At 33.5% G+C, this 21,994-nt stretch overlaps 2 protein-coding genes, 1 long non-coding RNA gene and 1 pseudogene across 9 annotated transcripts in view; 1 reads left to right on the top strand and 3 right to left on the bottom strand.

Annotated features, from left to right (window-relative positions):
* The window catches only part of LOC101889732 (prostatic acid phosphatase), a 33,061-nt gene extending 24,297 nt beyond the window's left edge, over positions 1–8,764 (bottom strand). For 2 of the 4 annotated variants that reach the window (XM_059129572.1, XM_005175053.3), the window contains exons 1-2: positions 8,119–8,746; positions 7,945–8,043 (exon numbers count right to left, since the gene is read on the bottom strand). In XM_059129572.1, the coding sequence (XP_058985555.1) occupies positions 7,945–8,043; positions 8,119–8,451 (432 nt within the window). In that variant the 5' untranslated portion in view covers positions 8,452–8,746. Of the gene's footprint in view, positions 1–7,944; positions 8,044–8,118 lie in introns of all 4 variants that reach the window. The other 2 variants (XM_059129570.1, XM_059129571.1) reach the window with 2 other exon arrangements.
* Positions 8,765–11,308: 2,544 nt separating this feature from the next.
* On the bottom strand, positions 11,309–15,692 carry LOC131805877 (uncharacterized). 4 transcript variants are annotated; one of them, XM_059129629.1, is made up of 5 exons: positions 15,537–15,692; positions 15,076–15,382; positions 14,102–14,894; positions 13,577–13,978; positions 11,309–11,655 (listed from the first exon to the last, which is right to left on the bottom strand). In XM_059129629.1, the coding sequence occupies exons 1-5, from the start codon at positions 15,561–15,563 to the stop codon at positions 11,643–11,645; spliced, it is 1,542 nt and encodes a 513-aa protein (XP_058985612.1). In that variant the 5' UTR covers positions 15,564–15,692; the 3' UTR covers positions 11,309–11,642. The 4 variants fall into 4 exon arrangements, with proteins under 4 accessions (XP_058985612.1, XP_058985610.1, XP_058985613.1 ...); XM_059129627.1 differs by lacking the exon at positions 11,309–11,655 and adding an exon at positions 12,872–13,005; XM_059129630.1 differs by lacking the exon at positions 11,309–11,655 and adding an exon at positions 12,872–13,005 and having other exon boundaries at positions 14,102–14,777.
* Positions 15,693–17,613: 1,921 nt separating this feature from the next.
* LOC109611761 (uncharacterized) lies at positions 17,614–18,091 on the bottom strand. Its single transcript, XR_002194090.2, has 2 exons — positions 17,972–18,091; positions 17,614–17,915 (listed from the first exon to the last, which is right to left on the bottom strand). It is a non-coding gene; the product is annotated as an uncharacterized LOC109611761 (long non-coding RNA).
* Positions 18,092–18,952: 861 nt separating this feature from the next.
* The window catches only part of LOC131805880 (beta-arrestin-1-like), an 8,193-nt pseudogene continuing 5,151 nt past the window's right edge, over positions 18,953–21,994 (top strand).

Here is a 21,994-nt window from a genome sequence, read left to right as displayed (position 1 = left end):
ATGGCCCATTTACGAACTTAACCTGCCTACTGGGAAAAAATACATGTGTGCAAAATTTTAGCCTTCTATCTCAATTTGTTCGAAAGATAGCGTGATTACAACAGACAGACAGACGGACAGACAGACAGACAGACTCACAGACAGACAGACGGACATGGCTAAATCGTCTTAGAATTTTACGCTGATCAAGAATATATATACTTTGTTGGGTCTGACATGAATATTTCGAGGAGTTACAAACGGAATGACAAAATTAATATACCCTCCATAGTATGGTGGAGGGTATAAAAACAACTGGCCGAGCGGACAACTTCTTCAATGACGCTGAATTATCATCTATGAAGTCCTGAATAATATTTTGACTTTGTCGTTAACGGAACCCAACACAAAACAACAAAAAAGAAGAATAAGTGAGCCAATGATCCCCCATAAGAATAGCATTGTCTATTTATTTTTAGAATCAAGAAGCAGAAACAAATACTTTACACTACTAACGCTAGTTTATGATTTACTCAATATTTACGCACCATGGTAGTCACGCTGTTGGTCTTATCATCGAAGTATATGCACAAGCCCAGAGGTTGGGGGAGGAGCAGGCAAGTTATAGTAAATGGTCACTGCAATTGTTTATTACATGAATGAGGGGCAGAGACAGATTCTTCTGTATTCAAGCGTTCATTTAATTTAATAATGATAGCTACTTGTGTTAATAAACTCATAATAACAATGATTTCAAGTCACGTGAGGAGGACTGAAACGACCGATCAGGTTGGCCGGCTGATTGCTTGGGTAGCAGTTGGGGTCATCAAACATCAAGGCATTAAATAATCATCGAAATGATGTCTGAACTCACAAATTAATTTGAAAAAGTTCAATAAAATGATAAAAATTAAAATTTGTTTCTGTGGTGATATTTTTATACAGGGAAGTCAATTTAAGGAGTATGACTTATCTTTTTTTCAAAAGTAAATAAATTCTTAATCCTCCATCACGATTAAAAATATAGAACATTTAGAAATAAAATTAAGTTCAATCGTGAGAAAACCCTTATATTGAAAATCAGGCCTCCAAAGAATTTGTACAAAGAGTGAAACTTACTCGAATTCGAACAAGAGCACTGGGAGCAGTAAAAAAATCGAGCAAATTCAAATTTTGCATGTCGCTCGAATAGGAGTTACCATATAAAGAGTGAGAAGAAAAAACTGCAACCAACTTCAGACAGCTGACATTTCTAGCCACTGGTCCGACAGCTGTTAAAATTATTCCAGTGACAGCTCATTATATTGTTTACAAGCGTACAAAAGCATTTTTGTGAGAATTTTCCAGAAAAAAAGTTATTCGTAATGGAATTCAAGCGTGATAGTGTGATTTCTTTATATTTGGCTGGAAAACTACAAGTGGCTATCGTTAGAGCACTCCAGCATTTAAATGTGAATAAATCTTTTGTGTCCCGTGATACTGGTGACCGTAATACTCCACGAATAACCTTTTTTCTGGAAAATTCTCAACAAAAAGCTTTTGTACGCTTGTAAACAATATAATGAGCTGTCAATGGAATAATTTTTATAGTTGTCGGACGAATGGCTTAATAATGACAGCAGTCTGAAATTGGTTGCAGTTTTTACATCTCACCCTGTATAGTCTCATTTCGGTTGCTTTGTTGATTGCAAGAATCTTCGCCTGAAAAACTCTTCAATTGTCACTAAGCTTATATGAGCGATATAGCCCATTCTCAACTCCAAAAATTCTACGCACCTAAAATACATCTGAGTAAAAGCTTATCAACCTACTTAATTTCGTTTGGCCAAGACAATAAAAAATAAAACAAGCAATAAAAAAGTAAAAATTCTCTTCAGTTTTTTTTTGCAGAGTAATGAGTTTTTACTTTCTATGCAAGTGACACAGCTGGAGAAATATAACTCCGTCAAAAATGAATACGTTTTAGAATTCCAATCTTACAAAATTTCTACTTTATTTCAAAAAAATCAAACAAGTACCAATAATAATCTATAAAAATTCCTGGAGAAATATAACTCCGTCAAAAATGAATACGTTTTAGAATTCCAATCTTACAAAATTCCTGCTTTATTTCAAAAAAATCAAACAAGTACCAATAATAATCTATAAAAATTCTTGTTTCTTTTTAATAAATTTTTCTTATCAAATGTAAGATAAATAACAGAAAAGTGATACCATTTAATGAATTGAATACTCCGTTTGTTTATTTCTTGGGAACAGCACTTGATATGGGTTAATACCCTTTATATATCATTTCACATTTTGCAATACCTAAGTGTCGTACCGTACACATACTTGCCTACTTCATTGTAGCTATGATAGTGCTTTCTGTGAATATAAAAAAACAAAAACAAACCTAAAAAAGCGTACAAAATAAAATTGTCTGAAAAAGTCAAATGCTGTTCAAATAGCTATCTATCTATTAGAACTTATTTTTGTCATTGTTTAAAATATAGAAAAGGTGCCGAAGAGAAAACAACTTTCATGTGTGAGATAAAATTAAAAAAGTAGCAATTGAACAATATTAATTACTTCATAACTGTTTTTGAAATTTTGAATTTTTTAATTTTGATTTTAAAAATTTGTTTTTTTTTCTCCTTTTAATAATTGTTTTATTATTTTATTAATAAAATATTAAAAAGAGACTTTTAGTTGAGCTTGAGGGCTCGTTCAAATAAACTTTATTGTTTATAAATTGTTATCATTTCTAAATGTACACCCTGTGCTACCAGTTTAGGTTTTTTACATTTTTGGATACCAACAAAACGTACGTCTATAGTAACTAAGCCAGCCACTAAAAATAGAAAAAACAAACGTTTGAACACAAAGACAGTATTAATCATGTTTCGTTTTTTTTTTTTTCAATTTTAACCAGTTTATAAAAATGCGCTAAAAAACAAACTGCTCCGATTTTTGCCACACATACAGAATATTAATGATAAAATTAGATGTCTTGTTATTTTGTTGGTGCTTTTAATAATATTAAAAGACAATTTGTTAATAAGTGATTTGACAAGTTAGGATTTAAAAAAATACCTGCAATAATAGAAAAAAATTAGGAAGATTCTAAGCATTAAAACTGAATGAATGCGATAGAAATCGAGTCAATGTTTACAAGATTTTCTTAAAAGCACAACACACGATGATAGGAATTAATTTGACGTTGGACGGTCGGGAAATGTTTAAAAATAGCCTATAGATAACATTTGGTCGGAGTCCTCATCTCTTACTGATAGAGATCTTACAGCATTGTAGTGAGATTATTCCTCATTATTAACCGATCTTTGATGGGAGAGTAACGCCTTATCCTTTTCTTAGAATAAGTAATTTTCGGAGAAAAAGGAGAAAATTCTCGTATTAGAGTATCTGATCTAGAATCATTTTTCCAAATGTTCTGTAAATATTATATTTTGATGTAGTAATTGTTTGGTCACATGGTGATTATTACAAAATAATTATAGGAAAAATGCAATATTTGATGAAAGTAGAGCTAAAAATTGAAGGCGCTTGTATCGGCTTTTCGAAGGTTTACATAGCAAATTAACCAAAACAGAGGGACAAAAAAAATCGTATAAAAATTCCTTGGAATCCGTTTATTTTAGTTATGTAGTGACTTCGGTAATATTACTAATAAAAACAAAAAAGATTATTATTTTCGAAAATTTGATACCTTTTTTTCAATTCTGGTGAAAAATTCCCTTTAGTCGGGATAAATTTTCCATTATCTTTTTTTCGAGTTGATGCATGAAAGCAGAAGAAATAATCTGCTGAAAATTTCTCTATAAATTTCAAAATAAACAGGAATAATTGTTTTCAAATAAATCGCATTCGAAATTCTTATATTACAAGTGACATTTATGAGATTATTTTCATTGCGAATCTTTTAAAAACATTGTATATACAGGATGGATGAAAAAACTGCAGACTACTGTCATGTCTAAGCTGTTAAAATTATTCTAGTGACAGCTGACTAAATTGATTACAAGCGTACAAAAGCATTTTGGTAAAAATTTTTCAAAAAAAAAAGGATATTCGTGATGGAATTCAAGCGTGATAGTGTGATTTCTTTATATTTGACTGGAAAGCCACTAGTGGCTATCGATAGAGGATTCCAGCATTTAAAGGTGAATACATCTTTGTCCAGTAGTTATAAACAAGCAAGGTTCGCACTAAAAAATACAAAACTGTCGATCACCTCAAGCAAGCGCTTCGCCGGGAATGGGCCAAAATATCCCGTGTGACGGTTTCGGACAGCGTGTGACGGTTTGAAGGCCATAATTCGTGCCATTGTTGACCAATTCGAACAAATCTAAAGTTATTCTAAAATTTGATGCTATTCCCGACATTTTTGCTTTCATTCAATAAAATTTTAAAACAATTTAAAAATTACGGCGTTTAACTTTGTTGCGGTTTTTTTATCTCACCCTGTATTTTAGTCCAACGTGCAACACCAAAAATAATTACAGGAAAAATGCAGTATTTGATGAATATTTGAGGGTTGAAAGCCTTCATACAGTATTTGATAACCAGTTTTACAGAATAAATGGGAGTTCCCATTCACAAAGGAAATGCGAATTCCCACTCACAAAATGCAATTTCGTGGGAAGCCCCATTCACATTGATTTGCTATTACCAAATTATGGGAACAAGTAAAATCAGCTGATATTTTCGAACATTAAATTATATTTGCTGATAACTGTGAAATTGTTTTCCTATGTCATTTCAGACATTTTTTATTTAAAAAAAAATGTTCCCATCCAATTTCAAAGGGAATAAATGTTACTAAATGTGAAAAAAAACGTAATTCCCATTTCGATTCATAATACGAGAATTCATATTCGAACATTGTCAACTTGGAAAAAAAAGCATTATAACAACAATGGGAAATGGGAACAAAATTTATGGGAAATAATTTTCATAATAGGGGTGAAAATGAGCTCCAAAGAATCTTTCATCGAAAATTTAAAAAAAACAATGGAAGGCACCGGAACTTGTCCCCTTTATTCAGGTTACGTTGCGATGTAACGTTCAAAATGACGATACGAGTGTCTTTTCTTTTTAGCTCTTTCCATAATCTACTATTTTTCTTGTAATTATTGAAAGAATGAATTTTGTAGAAAAGTGTTTTTTCCCTTTTGCTGTAATCAAATAATAGAATTGCTATTTTTTCCTGTGTTTAGTTTTCTAAATTGTTTTTGTAAACAAAAATTAACTACCGCGGAAGTTTGAAGAGATAACAAACGTTTTTATTTCAGAAAAATGCAAATAATAAATTCTAAAACAGATGTACAAACAGCAGACAGTACATAATATCGCTTCCAGATTGTGGGAGTGATGCCCACAAAATAAACATCTTTACAAAGGTAATAAATATATATTATGTTTCGTTTCGTATTTATCAGTAAAAACTGTTATCAATTCCTTATTATTTATTTATTGATTATTACAATTGTTTACTTAGTTGACAACAAAGTAAGAGCTCACTGTTGTCTGAGTAGGGCATACATTTGAAATGCATTCTGTGAGGGGAATGTTTGAAAATGTGCAAATTTTTTATTAATAAAATCTTATCAGCAAATTACAAGAGAAGTGCACGTGACATCATCACACATCTGTAAATATTAGTTTGCTCATTGATTTTGAAATTAAACAAAAAAGTTGATTGTAGCCCACTGATTAAAAAATGTTCCCTGTATTTTACACGTGAAATGTGTCTTACTTTAACAATTATAGGAAAAGGATAACTGGGTATTCAGTATTTTTATGTGATACAAGTTTAACATAAATACAGTGTGAGATGAAAAAACTACAGCCAAAAATTCTTCCAGTGACAACTCATTATATTGTTTACATGCGTACAAAAGCACTTTGGTGAGAATTTTCCAGAAAAAAAGTTAATCGTGATGGAATTCAAGCGTGATAGTGTGATTTCTTTATATTTGGCTGGAAAACCACAAGTGGCTTTCGGTAGAGCACTCCAGCATTTAAATGTGAATAAATCTTTTGTGTATCGTACCATCGCTCGTTACCGTAATACTGGTAGCGTGGTCCGACGTCAAGGATGTTGACGGAAGAAAACAGCAACATCAGCAGAAATGGCCGAAAAAATGGCTCATGAGCTTAACATATCGCAATATTTCATTCGGCAAATATTGAAAAATGAGCTCGGGGTAAAGCTATTGAAATTCCAAAATATGCAAGAACTTACACCGCAACGGAAAGAAAATAGGGGGCTAAAGAGTTGCTTCGCTTGGACGAAAGTGGTAAACTGCCGAATTTGGTTTTCTCCAATGAGAAAACATTAGTTGTCCAGTTGTTTGTAAACAAAGAAAATAATCGTGTTTACTTGCCAAAGAGGTCAGCTGAAAATTTGCACCTTCGGTTGGCCACCAGAACTCAAGTGCCGGCCATGGTGATGGTATGGGCCGCCATAACAGCCGATGGTCGCTCTATTAATCTACTGTGGCATCAGAATAAATGCCGAATATTATCGCGAAAATATTCTGAAGGGTGTATTAAAGCCTTGGGCACACAAACATTTTAGCTGCAGGCCTTGGACATTCCAACAGGACTTAGCACGCGCCACCCGAAATGTTTACAAAATGAGGTTCCTCTCTTCATTTCCAGCCCACACTGGCCACCAATATCTCCGGATACCAATCCGTTGAGCTATTGTATCTGGAGTATTTTGGAAAGCAAGGTTGGCACTAATAAATATGAAAGTGTCGATCACCTCAAGCAAGCACTTCGCCGGGAAAGTGACGGTTTCATTGGCCGTTTGATGGCCATAATTCGTGCCAAATGTGAGGAAATCGAACAAATCTAAGCTTATTCTAAAATTCGATGCTATATTCGACAGTAAAATTTAAAAAAAAAAATAATGTAAAAATTATGGCGTTTGACTTTACAGTTTTTTTATCTCACCCTGGTGAACAGAACAATGGCAATGAGCTATAATGAACATTATAAACCAGATGGGGTGACGAATATTTTTCTGGTGACCCTTAAGTGCATAATTATTAAATATACACCCATACAACTGCTTATGTTGCTTATATCTGGGATGATATTTAATATAAGTATATATTTCCGAGTTGCCCCCATATAGTACACCCGATGTTTACATTATATAAAAAAAATTACATTAAATTTGGAAAAGTAAAAATTTTTGAACCAATCGACACAATCTCGCATTAACTAAATTCCGGAGACATCTTTAAATAAAAGCTGGAAAACGTCGACCTGTGTTGTTATTCCTCTGCTAGTTCTGTTTCAATTTTTATCGCTCGTGTGATTTTACAAATCAAACTAATAACCCATTGTTTTAACAAGGACATATGACTCGAAATAAGTAGCTACTACTTGACATAAGAAATAACAAGTAGATAGAAAAAAGTACAATACAATAACGCTGTTTCTGAATCATAATTCTAATGGCCTTTGTTGAAATTTAAAATTTCAAATCAACTATGCACTTGAGTTTGGTTTAATACAATCTAAATCGATTCCGTCTCCGTTAAATTCAAGTTTAAACACTAAACACATGTTGCGATGCAAAAGCATTTTAACAACGTAAGATTGTGTAATAATCTTTAAAAAGAAAGCCACGATTTAACAACAAAGCCCGCCAAGATTTCACCCACTTATAAGAGAATGTAACTTTCGATACAAACAACTGAATATCACACATTTCGTCGTTGTTTTTGAAGGTCGACCCCAAAAAAACGCACGTCTGGCTTGCATTGTTAAATAGTAAAATCCCAAAACAAGTTTTGTTGATTTAGTGTTGAATACAATCAATGACTAATAAATGGGGTTGCAAGACCGTATTAAAATTAAAAAAAAACTGATTCAGAGGTTAATACCCTCGCATGAAATAAAGCAAACAATTTAACATTTGAAAAAATGCATGTAATCAAAACTTACATTTGTCAATTGACCCCAGCCAGTGGGCCAAAATTCCGGTTTACGCCAAGGATCTGTGGGATAAGGTTCAATGGGTGTACGGTCTCCATGGCGATAGATCTAAGGTGGATTACCCAAATTAGAAATGTATATCCAAGGCGCAAATATTTATGTGCCATATATCCAAAAACTTACCACATGGGCAAAAACTAATTTTCCTTTTAGATTTGTTGTACCAGCTGTTGCTTCTTTGTGCGAAAATTCAACGTCAGTGGAAAACATATCACTCTCTTCCTGCTGCTGCTGCTCACCCATTGCTGTGGAGGTGGGCATATTGTTAATGTCCGAAAAAGACGAAGACGACGAGACCTCAATCGTATTGAATATGACCAAAAATAACAACAAGCAAGAATATGCAATTTGCGATGGACGTTGTTGTAGATACCAACAACAACGAGGAGAACTGCTGTGATGACATTTTGAAGGTGTTTGCTTTTTTGTTATTAAAGACATTTTATGATTTTGCATAATTCTTGATTTATAAGTTTCACTTTTACACACAGCACGGCGGCGATTGTTTTATTAACTTAAAAATATGCCTTTTGGCACAACGAAAAAACTCGGAATTTTTGTATATCCTAATTTGGTAATTTGAGAGGTTGTTGTCTGCATTAATTCTTCATGCCCGTCGCAAAGAAGCAGTGTAGTGTACTGTTGTTTTCTTATTTGACGAAACGACGACGACAATAGACACAAACTAAAAACACCGTCTAATATCAACGCCTGAATGCTCGGTATCCCCACACAACAACAACTGAAAAATGTTTTTGTTTTTTTCGCGAACTGAGTGTGAAATCCAACTGGCGTTGCCAGTATTGGAGAGTCTTGAACAAACGGGGGATACATTTAAGAAATATGGAAAATTTGTCTACATATATTTGATTAATATTTTTTCCACATAAGGTATTTTGGTTTATAATGTGATATATTTAAACAAAATTAAAAAAAAAAATTAAATTAAAAATTAAGTTGTTTAATTTTTAAAAAAATCCAAACATTTTTATTACATTAAATTTGAAAATTTGAATTTTCATATATTTTAGGGGATTTTTGGAAAAAAAAAATAGCAAAATATATTGGCAACCCTACAAGATAAGATTGTCAGTGCCTACTGCATCTACCCAACGGCGTTGATATTTTCTGTTTACACTTTTACACTCCATTAATAACGACGGAGAATGAGTGATTCTTGTGAGTTTCTCTCAAGACGTCTTTTTACTCATCTCGGTTATATGGAGTACAAACGTATCATCAACATCGCGGTCAAGTGGCTCAAACAAATAAAACTTAGAATTCGAAGACAGTTTTTAAACAATTTGGTTTTTTATTCAATAGATTAAAAAAAAAATATTATTTGGTATTCAATCATTGTATTATCCAGCCATAGACTAATGAATTGGTCTGTTCCAGAACTGCAAGAATATAAGTTTTTACTGCGATAACCGATTTTCCATTTATGATAGGTATCGAAGAAAATTGCCAAAATAGTAGATTCTTAGAGGTACCGGGAAGTTAGTTTTTTTATGCAAGTTGTTCTCAGCACGCTTTTGCATAGTCAGCATTCTGATTTAAGCAGTCGATCTGATTTATTACTTGATTTATTCCCATATTTTTTGATGTCATCACGTAGTTATCTTTTATTATGGAACAATTTTCCACGGACAAATATCCTACAGTTTATGATATTTTGAACATTTTATAATTTTTTGACTTCAGTATTCTCGCCTAAACCCCTGAAACAATATAGACGACATATGCTGATCCGATTTTTTTCGATAATAAGCGTGAGAGCATTTCTTTCGTCTACATTTTCATTACTCTATGGTCCAGCAAAATCGTTCTGACAGAGTTAACCCTGATAATAGACCAACCACAACATACTATTCTTTCCACAGTCAAATTTATTGTGATTTATGAATTATCAGGGTTATCCCGAATGAAGATTTATATTTAAACGTTCTTTAAGGTAACTTTATTTTCTTTCTAAGAAAAAAAAAAGAATCGAAAAAAGAACAGAAAATGTCACACCCTTCTGTTCGAAAATTGCAGAAAGCATAAATTTAACATAAACCGAACTTATTCCTTATGCGGACCATGCCTACACGTAGACCGATGATCACTTTAATGGAGAGAAAACGGCAGCCCCAACAAAATCTTAGCTCCCATTTTGAATGCTTTCGTGATTACAACAGTCGGACTGATATGGCGAAATCGACCTAGGCTTTTATGTGGATCAATAATTATTCAACTTATTATGTCTGAAATAAGTATTTTGATGAGTTACAAACAGAATGACAAACTTAATATAGCATCCACTATAATATACAGGGTGAGATGAAAAAACGGCAACCAACTACAGACTGCTGTCATTTCTAAGCCATTCGTCCGACAGATGTTAAAATGATTCCAGTGACAGCTCATTATACTGTTTACAAGCTTACAAAATGTGAGTAAATCTTTTGTGTTTCGTACCGTTACCGTGATCCTGGTAGCGTAGCCCGATGTCAAGGAAGTGGACGCAAGAAAACAGGACTTGATTTAAGCCCATGTCGCAGTGGCCGAAAAATGGCTCGTGAGCTGAACATATCGCAATATTCCATTCGGCAAATATTGAAAAATGAGCTCGGGGTAAAACCATTGAAATTCCCAAAAGTGCATAAACTTAAACCGCACCAGAAAGAAAATAGACTCAAAAGAGCTAAAAAGTTGCTTCGCTTGGCCGAGAGTGGTGAACTGCCGAATTTGGTTTTCTCCGATGAGAAAACATTCGTTGTCCAGCAGTTTGAAAACAAACAAAATTATCGTGTTTACTTGCCAAAGAGGTCAGCTGAAAATGTGCACCTTCGGCTGGCCAACAGAACTCAAGCGCCGGCCAAGGTGATGGTGTGGCCACCAAAATCTCCGGATACCAATCCGTTGGACTATTGTGTCCGGAGTATTTTGGAAAGCAAGGTTGGCACTAAAAAATACCCAAGTGTCGATCACCTCAAGCAAGCGCTTCGCCGGGAATTGGCCAAAATACCGCAGAGCAATATTAGGGCAGCGTGTGACGGTTTAATTGGCCGTTTGAAGCCCATAATTCGTGCCAAAGGTGACCAATTCGAACAAATCTAAATTTATTTTAAAATTTGATGCTATTTCCGACATTTTTTGATTTTTTTGAAAAAAAATTAAAAAAAAAAGGTAAAAATGTTGGCCTTGGACTTTGTTGCAGTTTTTTTACCTCACCCTGTGTGGTGGGGGTATAAAAACCTCGGTATTGTTATCTATTCCTTTCCAAGTTTAAAAATCTTAATTGAGATTACGCTTTTTTATTAAAACAAACTTTTTATTTATTTTTTATATTAGATTATGTATATATTTAAAACTGTATTTAAATAAAACTACATATTTATATGTTTTTTGTAAAGATGTAGGCACAAGTGTCTTGCTACAGTCTTTTTTTAAAATACTTTTAAATTAAAAGTCTTATAAAATTAAGACATATTAAATTAGATTTCAAAATTCACTTTAGCTTTTTTTAACGTTGAGTTATTGTCCTACCTCACCTGTGAATTCTGAAATATTTCGTAAGTTATCCATGAATGATTAGTACTTTTTAAAAGAAAATTATTTAAAGATCCTAAACTTCGTTCATTTTAATTGCACGTTTGAGTTTTTTAAAAACGTCTCCTGTAAAGAAAATAATTAAATGAAGATATTGATAATTGGCGGTATTTTTTAATTATTATTAATAAAAGTAGCTAAGATATGTTCCAGAACCTACAAGAATCTACTAGTTTTGCAATTTTTTAAAGGAAAAATTAGTCGTCGTAGTAGAAATGCTAGCATTCTTGCAGTTCTGGAATAGATCAAAAGTATTTCATAAATGTTAAGTTATGTATTCTACGTAATTCATTCTTTGAGCGGGCAAACTATGTTACAGTGAATAAAAACTTCAATTTTATTATAATTTGTTACTTACTTCAAGCCTATCCTCTCTTTTTTTTTAACGTAGACTTTCGTTTACTCTCATATAAGGTCGGCCAAGAATATAACAATTTGACAATAAACTTTGTATTTTTTGCACTATTGCTATCTGATTCTTATAGGATTTCAAATTGCAATGTCTTTTGACAACAAACTTAGTTGTCTCACAGGCTTACTGGCCGACCTTACATAGGCCAAGATTGCCGTGCTATTGGATGCATGCTATAAATGCCATTGAAAGATCAATATCTTAAATATATCTAGTTTTGGTATATTTAAGTAAACCCACCGGTATTACTCTGAACATTGAAATTGGTCTTTGAATTCAAGTCCCCATTCTATGTGTCGGTTATGAATTGTTTACACAACTGTAGTACTTACGAAACACTTGCCGTTTATTAAGAAAGTTGTATTCTGCATTTGCCTATCGCCTTTTCATAAACTTATTTTAATTAAAACGCATATTTTTCTTCATTTCTTTTTTAGGGGGAGGGCTTTATATATATATTTTTTTGTTAGATTATTTTAAAACGCATTGTTAAATGTCTTATAAAATTGTGTGTTTTACGATGTCAATAAATTATTTCTGTTACAACATTGTTATTTGTCTGGGTTAATAGAACATAGAATTTCGTTTTAGATCTCCGTATAATGGAGTGAAGGAAAAATTAACTAAATGTGTAAATAAGAACAATCACACAATGATTGTAGTTTTCTAGTATTAAGGTCATTTATAATTAGATGTATATGATATAGTTAAATAACCTATCAGCCAGATGACATTTGTAATACGTGCCTTTCGCATGGCATATTATCTTCTGATTTCTTGAGATATTTATACTTTACATGGATACCTATTTCTATGTTGTTGATTGTATTCCATTGCATGTTCCACTTTTTTGTATTTTAAATATCGCAATTTTGTTTAGATTATGTTAATCGCTCTATTTGTATATTCCATAATATGGAAAAACTAAATTAATTTTTCATGTTTTCGAAATATGGATTTTATCTTAATAGCGGCGATTTGGCATATTTTGTCGTGGTGCATTGCTGTTTAAAAGAATATATAAAATGTGTCGATTAGTTTCGTTTATTTAGATAATTTGATATCATTCTTAAATTAGTCATATTATTATGAGGACCTAGAGGACTCGTGGTTACATTGGACTGTTTACCACGGCAATTTAAGTTGAAAAAAGGCTTTACTTTAATTCCATTTAAAATATGTGCCCATTTAACTAGAATTGGAAGCTCGGTTCCATATATCGCATGCTTGATCTAATTAATATTTTTCCTTTGTATATATTATTCGATGCTTGAATAAATTTCAGAAAATTGTTATATATTCAATATAGAAGAATTGACCATTTCTATACACTAGAATATTTGTTATAGACTGGTAAAACCCGTCTTTCGCATGATTGTGAATTGCTTTTTATTTTTTGTTTATTTAAACAATATAAGATTTTCATACTATCCTACAAATGAAAATCTGAATTTATATATGGAACAGTTGCCAGATTTGATAAGTTTTGGCTGAATAAAGGTACAATGACTTCAAACCTTATCTTCCCTTTCCACAAAAGAACTACCTTTTTTTAATAAAAAAGGATAAACTTACCGATTCATATTGCCACCGCTACCACCACCACTGACTCCTCCAAAACTGCCTCTTCCCAATGGACCACCATTTCGTGGCATGTTGCCTTGCGTATTTCCGCCACGATTAAATCCACCTCCAAAATTACCACTACGATGACCTACGTTTGCTCCTCGATTGTTCCCAAAGTTTCCTTGTTGAGGAAAATCGTTTCCGCTACTTAATGGTGGGAATTGCTGTTGATAGTCATCGCTCACATTCATGTTATTTGAAGCGAAGTTCTTTTTAAAGCCTCCTTGTTGTTGTGGCGAACCAACTGGACCGCCATTTGGGCCACCACGATTATTAAAACCGCCACCACGGTTTCCACCGCGATTGAAATTGCCACCGCCCATATTATTACCGCCAACAGGACCACCACCCCTAAAATGGATAAAAAAATACAATTTTCAGAGGAAATAAAAAAATTAGTTCCTAAAAAGACCGACAGATTTAAAACACCGACTTGCGATTTATCGAACTTTTACGGTACATTGCAACACTTACATGTTAGGTCCGTTATGATTTCTCCTTTGGAAGAGACCATCGTCGTTGCCAAATCCTAAATCACCACCAAAACCACTTCCTTGTTGGTTGCCAGCAACACCGTATTTGGGTGGTTGATTCGTGGGCAATGTAAAGCCACGTCTATCTTGTTGCCCACCAAAATTACCGGCTGGGACATTGTTCATATTACCACTGAAGCCACTTGAAAAGTTGTCATTGAATCCACCACCACCGCCTACTCGGCCTTGATTTTGGAAATTACCACTGCCGGCTCCACCACTTCTATTTGGGCCGCCACGAGGGCCGAGACCGCCACTGACATTATTCCAATTTCCATTATCTCCGGAATTGTTGAAATTTCCACCTCTATTTTGGCCAAAATTGCCGCCAGGACCTCCTCCACCCATTCCGCCAGATCTATTTTGATTAAATTTACCACCTCCTTGTGGACCTCCCGCATTCATGTTTTGTGATGGATATGGGGCAGAACGTTCATTTTTAAAGCCCTGATTGCGCATTGGACCAGGACCACTCATATTTTGGGGACCACCGCCACGTCCGCCCTGGAAGTTTCCGCCTCCTGAACGACCTCCACGAGGACCACCTCCTCCCATTGGTCCACCACCTGAACCAGAGCCCGTTCCTATAAGGAAACCACCACCTCCTCCGCCACCACCTGCAATATTTTCGGTTTGGTTTTGGTCATTTAGCAAATCCAATATGACGCTGGCCAATTGCAATGTGGCCACTTGTTTGGCTTTATTCGAATGCTGTATATTGCCAGGGAAGCCAACTTTAAAACATTTATGGAATGAATAATGGGAAAAAAGGAATACAAAATTGATAGTTATGCCATTAAAACAAAAATTAACGTCGTCTTCATCTACTCGTGTGTTGGCTTCCCTCAGAGCCATTAGATTAGTAACGATTATTAACAATTTCAGATTACAAGCATTTGTTTGTTTACAACTTACCACCGCCTCGTCCGCCACCACGCTGGGGTCCACCCCCTCGACCAACTTGATTAGGTCCACCACCTTGTGGGCCACCACCGCGTTCCTTTGGTCGACCGTGTTCCACAACAATTGATTGTCCCTTAAATTCACTGGCATTCAGAGCCTGAATAGCTTTCTCCGCCATTGCGGGATTCTTCATATGTACAAATCCACATCTATTCATGACATCACATTCGACGACTACACCATAGTTTTCAAACAAATGACGAAGTTCTTCTGGTTTTGTGCCTGGAGGTAAGCTACCAACAAAAACTTTGGTAGGTTGCTAAAAATACATATATTTTAATAGAGAAAATACACGGATATATATTTTTTGTAACAATCGCCAAGAATAATCAAAATGCATTGCTGTCCATACGAATAACATGAATAACTTTAATTGACTTTCAAAACTTTTTGTATTTAAGTGGAATACTTACAGCGCTGAAGGCTATACTTACAGCCATTGTATTTCTTTTTTTTTCTACTGTTTAATCTACTTTCACGAAATTTTATATAAAAATACTTATTTGACGCGGCTTTTTCACATGCAGAATAAACTATGTATGTATGTATGCAAGCTACACCAGTTTGTGTAATGTCAGAGACAATATATCGATAACAAAAAAATGCACCTGTGACATTTCACAGCAGGGAACCGATTAGTAGATACTGTAACGTAAGATACTGCTTATAGAACGTTTACAATAAACATTTTATATGAATGCGATCATGGTATAATTATTACAGGTAGCAGCAATCCCCAGATGATGTGACTCTATAGTAATACTAGTGACACATTCGATACGACGTTTTCTGATTTAATTCCACGTTCTGACATTTAAAGAAAAAATGTATTCAGGTAGTTCCTATGCCCTACCTTTTCTTCATTGTACCATGGTAAAAAATAAATGAATTGAATTTTGACAAGGTAAATTTCAGAAAACACAGAGATGGATAGTCTTGTTTGAAAGGACTTTACCTTTTTAATTTTACCATGGACATTTTGTATGTTTTTCGGCTATTTAACTCTTTCGATTTTTTTTTTTCGATTTCAAAATTAACATTTCAGCCAATCAGAAACTGGCAACTATGGTGCTATTTTTATTCGGCTAAATTCGCCCGGTAAAAAGTAATAAAAGGGAATTCCAATGTTCATTTATGTGCACTTTCTTCAATTTGCATTTATTTTTTACCATGGTACAATGAAGAAAAGGTAGGGAATAGGAACTACCTCAATACATTTTTTCTTTAAATGTCAGAACGAGTATAGTTTTATTGTTAAATTTTGCCAATAGAGCAAAAAAATCTATATATTCGCTTCGACACAATAATATATCAGCGAATTTCTGCTTTTATAGTGTTCGGCAATAAATGTTTTATATAATTAAAAAATATTATGATAAATGTCAATGTTTTTTTGAAACCTATTTGCCTTTATTTTGTTGCTTTGGAAGTTGGCCAATGCAAAATGAATATGAAGAACCTTCCTCTCTGATCTTCGGTATAAAATTGAATGTTGTTTCCATGGTAGTCGCATCGACGCTGCTGCTGTCTAACCAATTTTGAAAGAAAAATTTTTGAAATTTGTAAATATGAATTTGTATTTGTTGAAAAGAAAAAAAAAACAGAAAAATATTCTTAAAAATTTGATATATCAATGTTCCCAAGCGTTGATACATCTACCTGTTTTCTTCTACCATTGTTGCTGCATATGCCTATAGTTTTGGAGGATTCATAAGCTTTTTGTAATGGTCGGATTAAAAAACTGGGATATAACGCAAATGTTCTGACGGAACTTTGAACCATAATATCTTGAGAACTTAGAAGAATCACAATTGCTACCCGTGTTAAAAATGACCAATTGATTTGATTGATTGGGCTTTAAACTCGGGTTACCTCTTTCATTCGATTGTACAAGCTAACACAAACGGTTAAGAGTATCCACTGATTAAGAATATCGTTTGACCTTCAATAAGATTTTTTTGCCTTTAGTAATATATAATTATTATTATTATTATTGTTATTATTATTATTATTATTATTATTACTATTATTATTATTATTATTATTATTATTATTTTTACTATTATTATTATTATTATTATTATTATTATTATTATTATTATTATTATTACTATTATTATTATTATTATTATTATTATTATTACTATTATTATTATTATTATTATTATTATTATTATTATTATTATTATTATTATTATTATTATTATTATTGTTATTATTATTATTATTATTATTATTATTATTATTATTATTATTATTAATGACTTATAATAATACTAAAAATTATAATAAATTGTTCTAAATAGAAAAGCAGCACGAAGCCGGTATAAGCATTATCTGCTGTCAAATAAAATAAGTATAGTCTCTCTGGCACCAACTTTCATCTTGTGATGACATACAATCACTGTTAAGTCTCAAGTCCTCTAACGTTGTTTTCCGTAAGCATTAAACACCCTCGAAAGGTAAAACACAACAAATACACATGGCGTATTTAATAGATCGATCAAGATTTTATTGTAAATTAAAACTAACTCATCCAATGTTATAAGTTAGCCCTAAGTCTGCGGTCCTCGGGTCTTCGGATGCACCTTCAAGAGAAATGGGTGGTATTTTACAATCGAACCTTTGACAACATTTGTAAATGTTTGTATATATTGGGAGGCTGGGATTTAACAGAGGTTCTTGAACAAAGATCATTCTTTTCTTGCCATGTCTTACGAATTTTTTTATCTTTAAATGTGGTATTCTTGCCATAGCTAGATACACAGCACATGTGTATTTTTATTTTATGGCTGCGCAAAAGATTGAAATTAGTAATTAAATTGCATAGAAAAATCAGTTCACTCACTGCGATCTCATTCTTTTGACCAAAATCATATAAATTAATAAATCATTCCTAATTGTTCTTTTGTTTTTCAAATTTAAATAAAAAATATCTTGACAGAAAAAAACGGACAGTATTATTGACATCTATTGTAGTTGCCAGGCAAATTCAAATTATGTTGACAGAAAATGTAGGTATCAGGTGGTCCTACTTGTCGACCTTACAATTGGTCCATGGGTGATATTGTGCAAAACTCCATTGCCTTCCATTCGCTTTTCGCGATTATATAAAAATATTGGGAGAAAAATGTCAAATAAAAAAATTATTTGCTGCATTTGTTATTAGTAGATTTGAAGTTACAAAAATAATTAAACGTAACTTTTAAAGTTTCATTAATAGAAAAACAATGTTTGATTTGATACAAATAAAAATAAAGTTTATGGGTTAGCTATAACCATGGTACAATAAGGAGGTAGAACAGCTTCGTAAAACTACAAAAATACAGCCCTGAGGCTATGCCCGCTTCCTGTCAGACTCATTTAAAATTATTGTTTTAATTTTTTCATATTTTTCCTTATTTTTTTTTAAATGAGTCAAATACCGCGAAAAATGAATAAAATGTCTAGACTTTCTCTCAAAAATATGATCCTAACTGTTCAATCTTTTAGTTTCATGGCTGTACTGGTTAATAGCTTTAATGCGCGAGCCGCAATTCATGTGTTGTGAAAATATTTTTTTTTCATTTTTCAAAACAATAAATACATACACATAACTGGCAGAAGTCGGGCACACTTAGAAAAAAATTGTAATCAGCTGTTAGCTCTACCTTACCTTTTAATTGTACCATGGCTATAACTTATAACTTGCCTTGAATTCATTGTACCATGTGTAAACATAGTACTATGCCATTATGGCCAACAGCTGATTTTATCGTTACTAATGTGGCAGCTACTGCCGGTGTTGTCGGATGTTTTAGACGGTGACGTCACAGTATACATAAAAAATAGTATCGTCAAAAAATGACATTTGGTTTGTCATTTTCATTTTTATAACAGAAGGCGAATACGCAGTTTTCTTACTGGAGATTTTTTAAAAATAAGTTCATAACAGTTAAACAAATAAAGAAAAAACAAAAGAAAAACACACATCAGACCCAATATAACGAATTAAAAAAATAAAAAAACCGAAAATGCAAAGCACAAGGATATATAGGAATTAAAACAAAAGCAAACGTGCGCAAAATTATCAATGAATTGCTGTAATAAAAGAACGATAGCTACGACGACGACGTTTATACGAAGAAAATTGTTGAGTATAGAATTGGATTCTTAGGTTACCGGTCGCTACCCTCCGCACAACAGTTTTTAACAGCTCAACAATTTTTTTTAACAAAAGTAGAGTAATTAAACCCTCTGGTTTGGAAAAGAACATAGTGTATCATACATACACAGACACATAAACTCACACCCAACGAAATACAAGGAGTGCAATGAATAGCCTTAGCGCCAACAGCACTGGTAATTGCAGTGGTGGCATTACAGGTATACGCCCTTCTTCAGCCAGTGACGACCAAGTCGGTGGTGGTGCTGCAGGTGGTGATGCTGATGCAAATTCCAGACGACAAGCAACACGGGTATTTAAGAAAAGCTCCTCCAATGGCAAAATTACCGTGTATCTGGGCAAGCGAGACTTTGTCGATCACAGCACACATGTTGATCCCATCGATGGTGTTGTATTCATTGATCCAGAATATGTTAAAGATCGCAAAGTTTTCGGCCAAGTTTTGGCTGCATTTAGATATGGACGCGAGGATTTGGATGTATTGGGTTTGACATTTCGCAAGGATTTGTATTTGGCCAACGAACAAATATATCCACCGACCCAAAGTGAACGACCGTTGACACGGCTGCAAGAGAGGCTGATAAAAAAGCTGGGACCCAATGCATATCCTTTTTACTTTGAAGTTCCTCCATATTGTCCGGCATCAGTGTCGCTACAACCTGCCCCTGGAGATACAGGAAAATCCTGCGGTGTGGATTACGAACTCAAAGCATTTGTTGGTAAGTATTTGAATTCAGACGCTCGAAACCCCCACCCAATTCATCCCCCCATAATTAGATTGTGGTTTGTCTTTAATTAGACATACAATTTTGTGTAGATGACTACTGCTGATATGAGCTTGAGTGTTTCTGTTTTTTTGATCAATCAAGGTCATGCTACAATAAAAATCATAAGATCACAATGGGGGCAAGCATCACAAAATGGCAAAAAAAAAACAATTGAAAACCAAAAAATGAACGTTTAATTAATCAATCAACACTGAACGCCTCACAGTTTATATCCATATGTTTATTGCTGGCGTTTGCCTGCCAATCTGCTTGCTGCTGATTCGTTGACTACTGGCCTGGTCTGGTGGTATATACTTGTTGTACATACATGCACACGCACACAAACAGACACTGACTCGAGTTATATAGTAGCCAAATGATGCTTTATTATGTGTCATCATCGGTAATAAAAAAAGGCTTACAAGTTGTTTTGATCGCACTGTGGGTCATATTTTTTTATTTATATGACCTATGCCTCCACATGCCCTACCTTTTTCAATGGAATTATGATTACATGTTAATGGCGATATCATACTATTTGTGTGATGAAACACTTTTCAGGTTCATAAATCCATATGAATATTCAAATAGAATTCAAATTGCCATCAACTTCCAGAGCAATTAAGCAATGTGGTCAAAGTAATGTGGAAAAGAAGGTTAATCTTAAATTCTTAATTCCAAAAACCCCGGGTTTCTGCTACATCCTATAGTATTAGCATATCTTTTGAGTATGGATATTTTTAATTATGAATGTTTGTACTTCCTCTCTTGTAATTGAAATATAAATCTTATAGATATCCAAAAAGCGCAGACTGTGGGGCGAATCTAAACTCAAAGATCGTTGAAAAAGTCATTATGTGCAGATCACAGAGATGGGAATTGCATTCGCCCAGCATGTTATTAAATATGCTTGTTTTTAACTATGAATGTTTGTAACTCCTCTTTGGAATTGAAAAAAAAAAAAAAAATCATAAAGAGATCCGACTGTAGGCAAATATTTACTTATTAAGCAGATTTATCAATTCAAGCATTGGAGTTCGCCGTAACGCCACAAAAGGAGGGACGTAATTTTACATCTAATCCACACGGATAAATTTTCACGAACGTAATTTCAGATACCACGATGGCTGTTTTAATAGTTGTTCCCTTATGTTCAATTAACTATGAATACAGTTTTCCAGTGATAGATGGGGTGGCCATAAAGTTTTCTTATATTAAATTTTAAGGCATCGAATTTTTAAAAGACCTCATCAAAAAACGTCATTTTGTTGCAAATTGAAATGATTGCCAATAAAATTTCTTTAATTTTCACTTAATTGCAAACTTTTGTACACTGTTTTGGTTTGATTTTACAATACCACGAATCTTAGGTTAATGGAAACACCTTTTCCAAATTGAATACTCTAACTAAAGTATAATAAACTCTTTCCACTTCATATTGTCGGATAAATTCTAATCCGATTATCCCTTTTGTAATTTTTATACCCTCCACCATACTATGCAGGGAATATTAACTTTGTCATTCCGTTTGTAACTCCTCGAAATACTCATATCAGACCCAACAAAGTATGTATATTCTCGAGTTTAAAATTCTAAGTCGATTTAGCGGTTTCCGTCTGTCTGTTTTAAGCATGATATCTTTCGAACGTTTTCTATAGCCCCAAAGAACTGTACCCCTCAATAATCGATATTTTGAAGATTTTAGCGACATTATAGACCAGAGTTGTTTCAAATTTCGTATTGAAAGATCTTAAGGGGAACTGCAAGCTATGACAAAATTACTTATGCAAGTCCGAATCTTCGTATAGCCCCATATAACGGTACCCCTAAATGACCGGTATTTTGATGATTTTAGCTACTTTACAAAGCGTAATGGTTTCAAATTTCGTATTGGAATATGATAAAAACAATTAAATATGCAGGTCCACGTCTTCGTGTA

The sequence above is a fragment of the Musca domestica genome, unplaced genomic scaffold, assembly GCF_030504385.1.
Source record: "Musca domestica strain aabys unplaced genomic scaffold, Musca_domestica.polishedcontigs.V.1.1 63, whole genome shotgun sequence".
Classification (NCBI taxonomy): Eukaryota; Metazoa; Arthropoda; class Insecta; order Diptera; family Muscidae; genus Musca; species Musca domestica.
This window is presented reverse-complemented; position numbering and strand designations above follow the sequence as displayed.

Coding starts and splice junctions, on each gene's coding strand:
- LOC131805877 (XM_059129627.1), bottom strand. CDS start 15,563: ATGGCTGTAAGTATAGCCTTCAGCGCT. Junction 14,895..15,075: donor TGGTGGCGGACGAGGCGGTG/GTAAGTTGTAAA, acceptor AATGTTTTAAAG/TTGGCTTCCCTGGCAATATA. Junction 13,979..14,101: donor AATCATAACGGACCTAACAT/GTAAGTGTTGCA, acceptor TATCCATTTTAG/GGGTGGTGGTCCTGTTGGCG.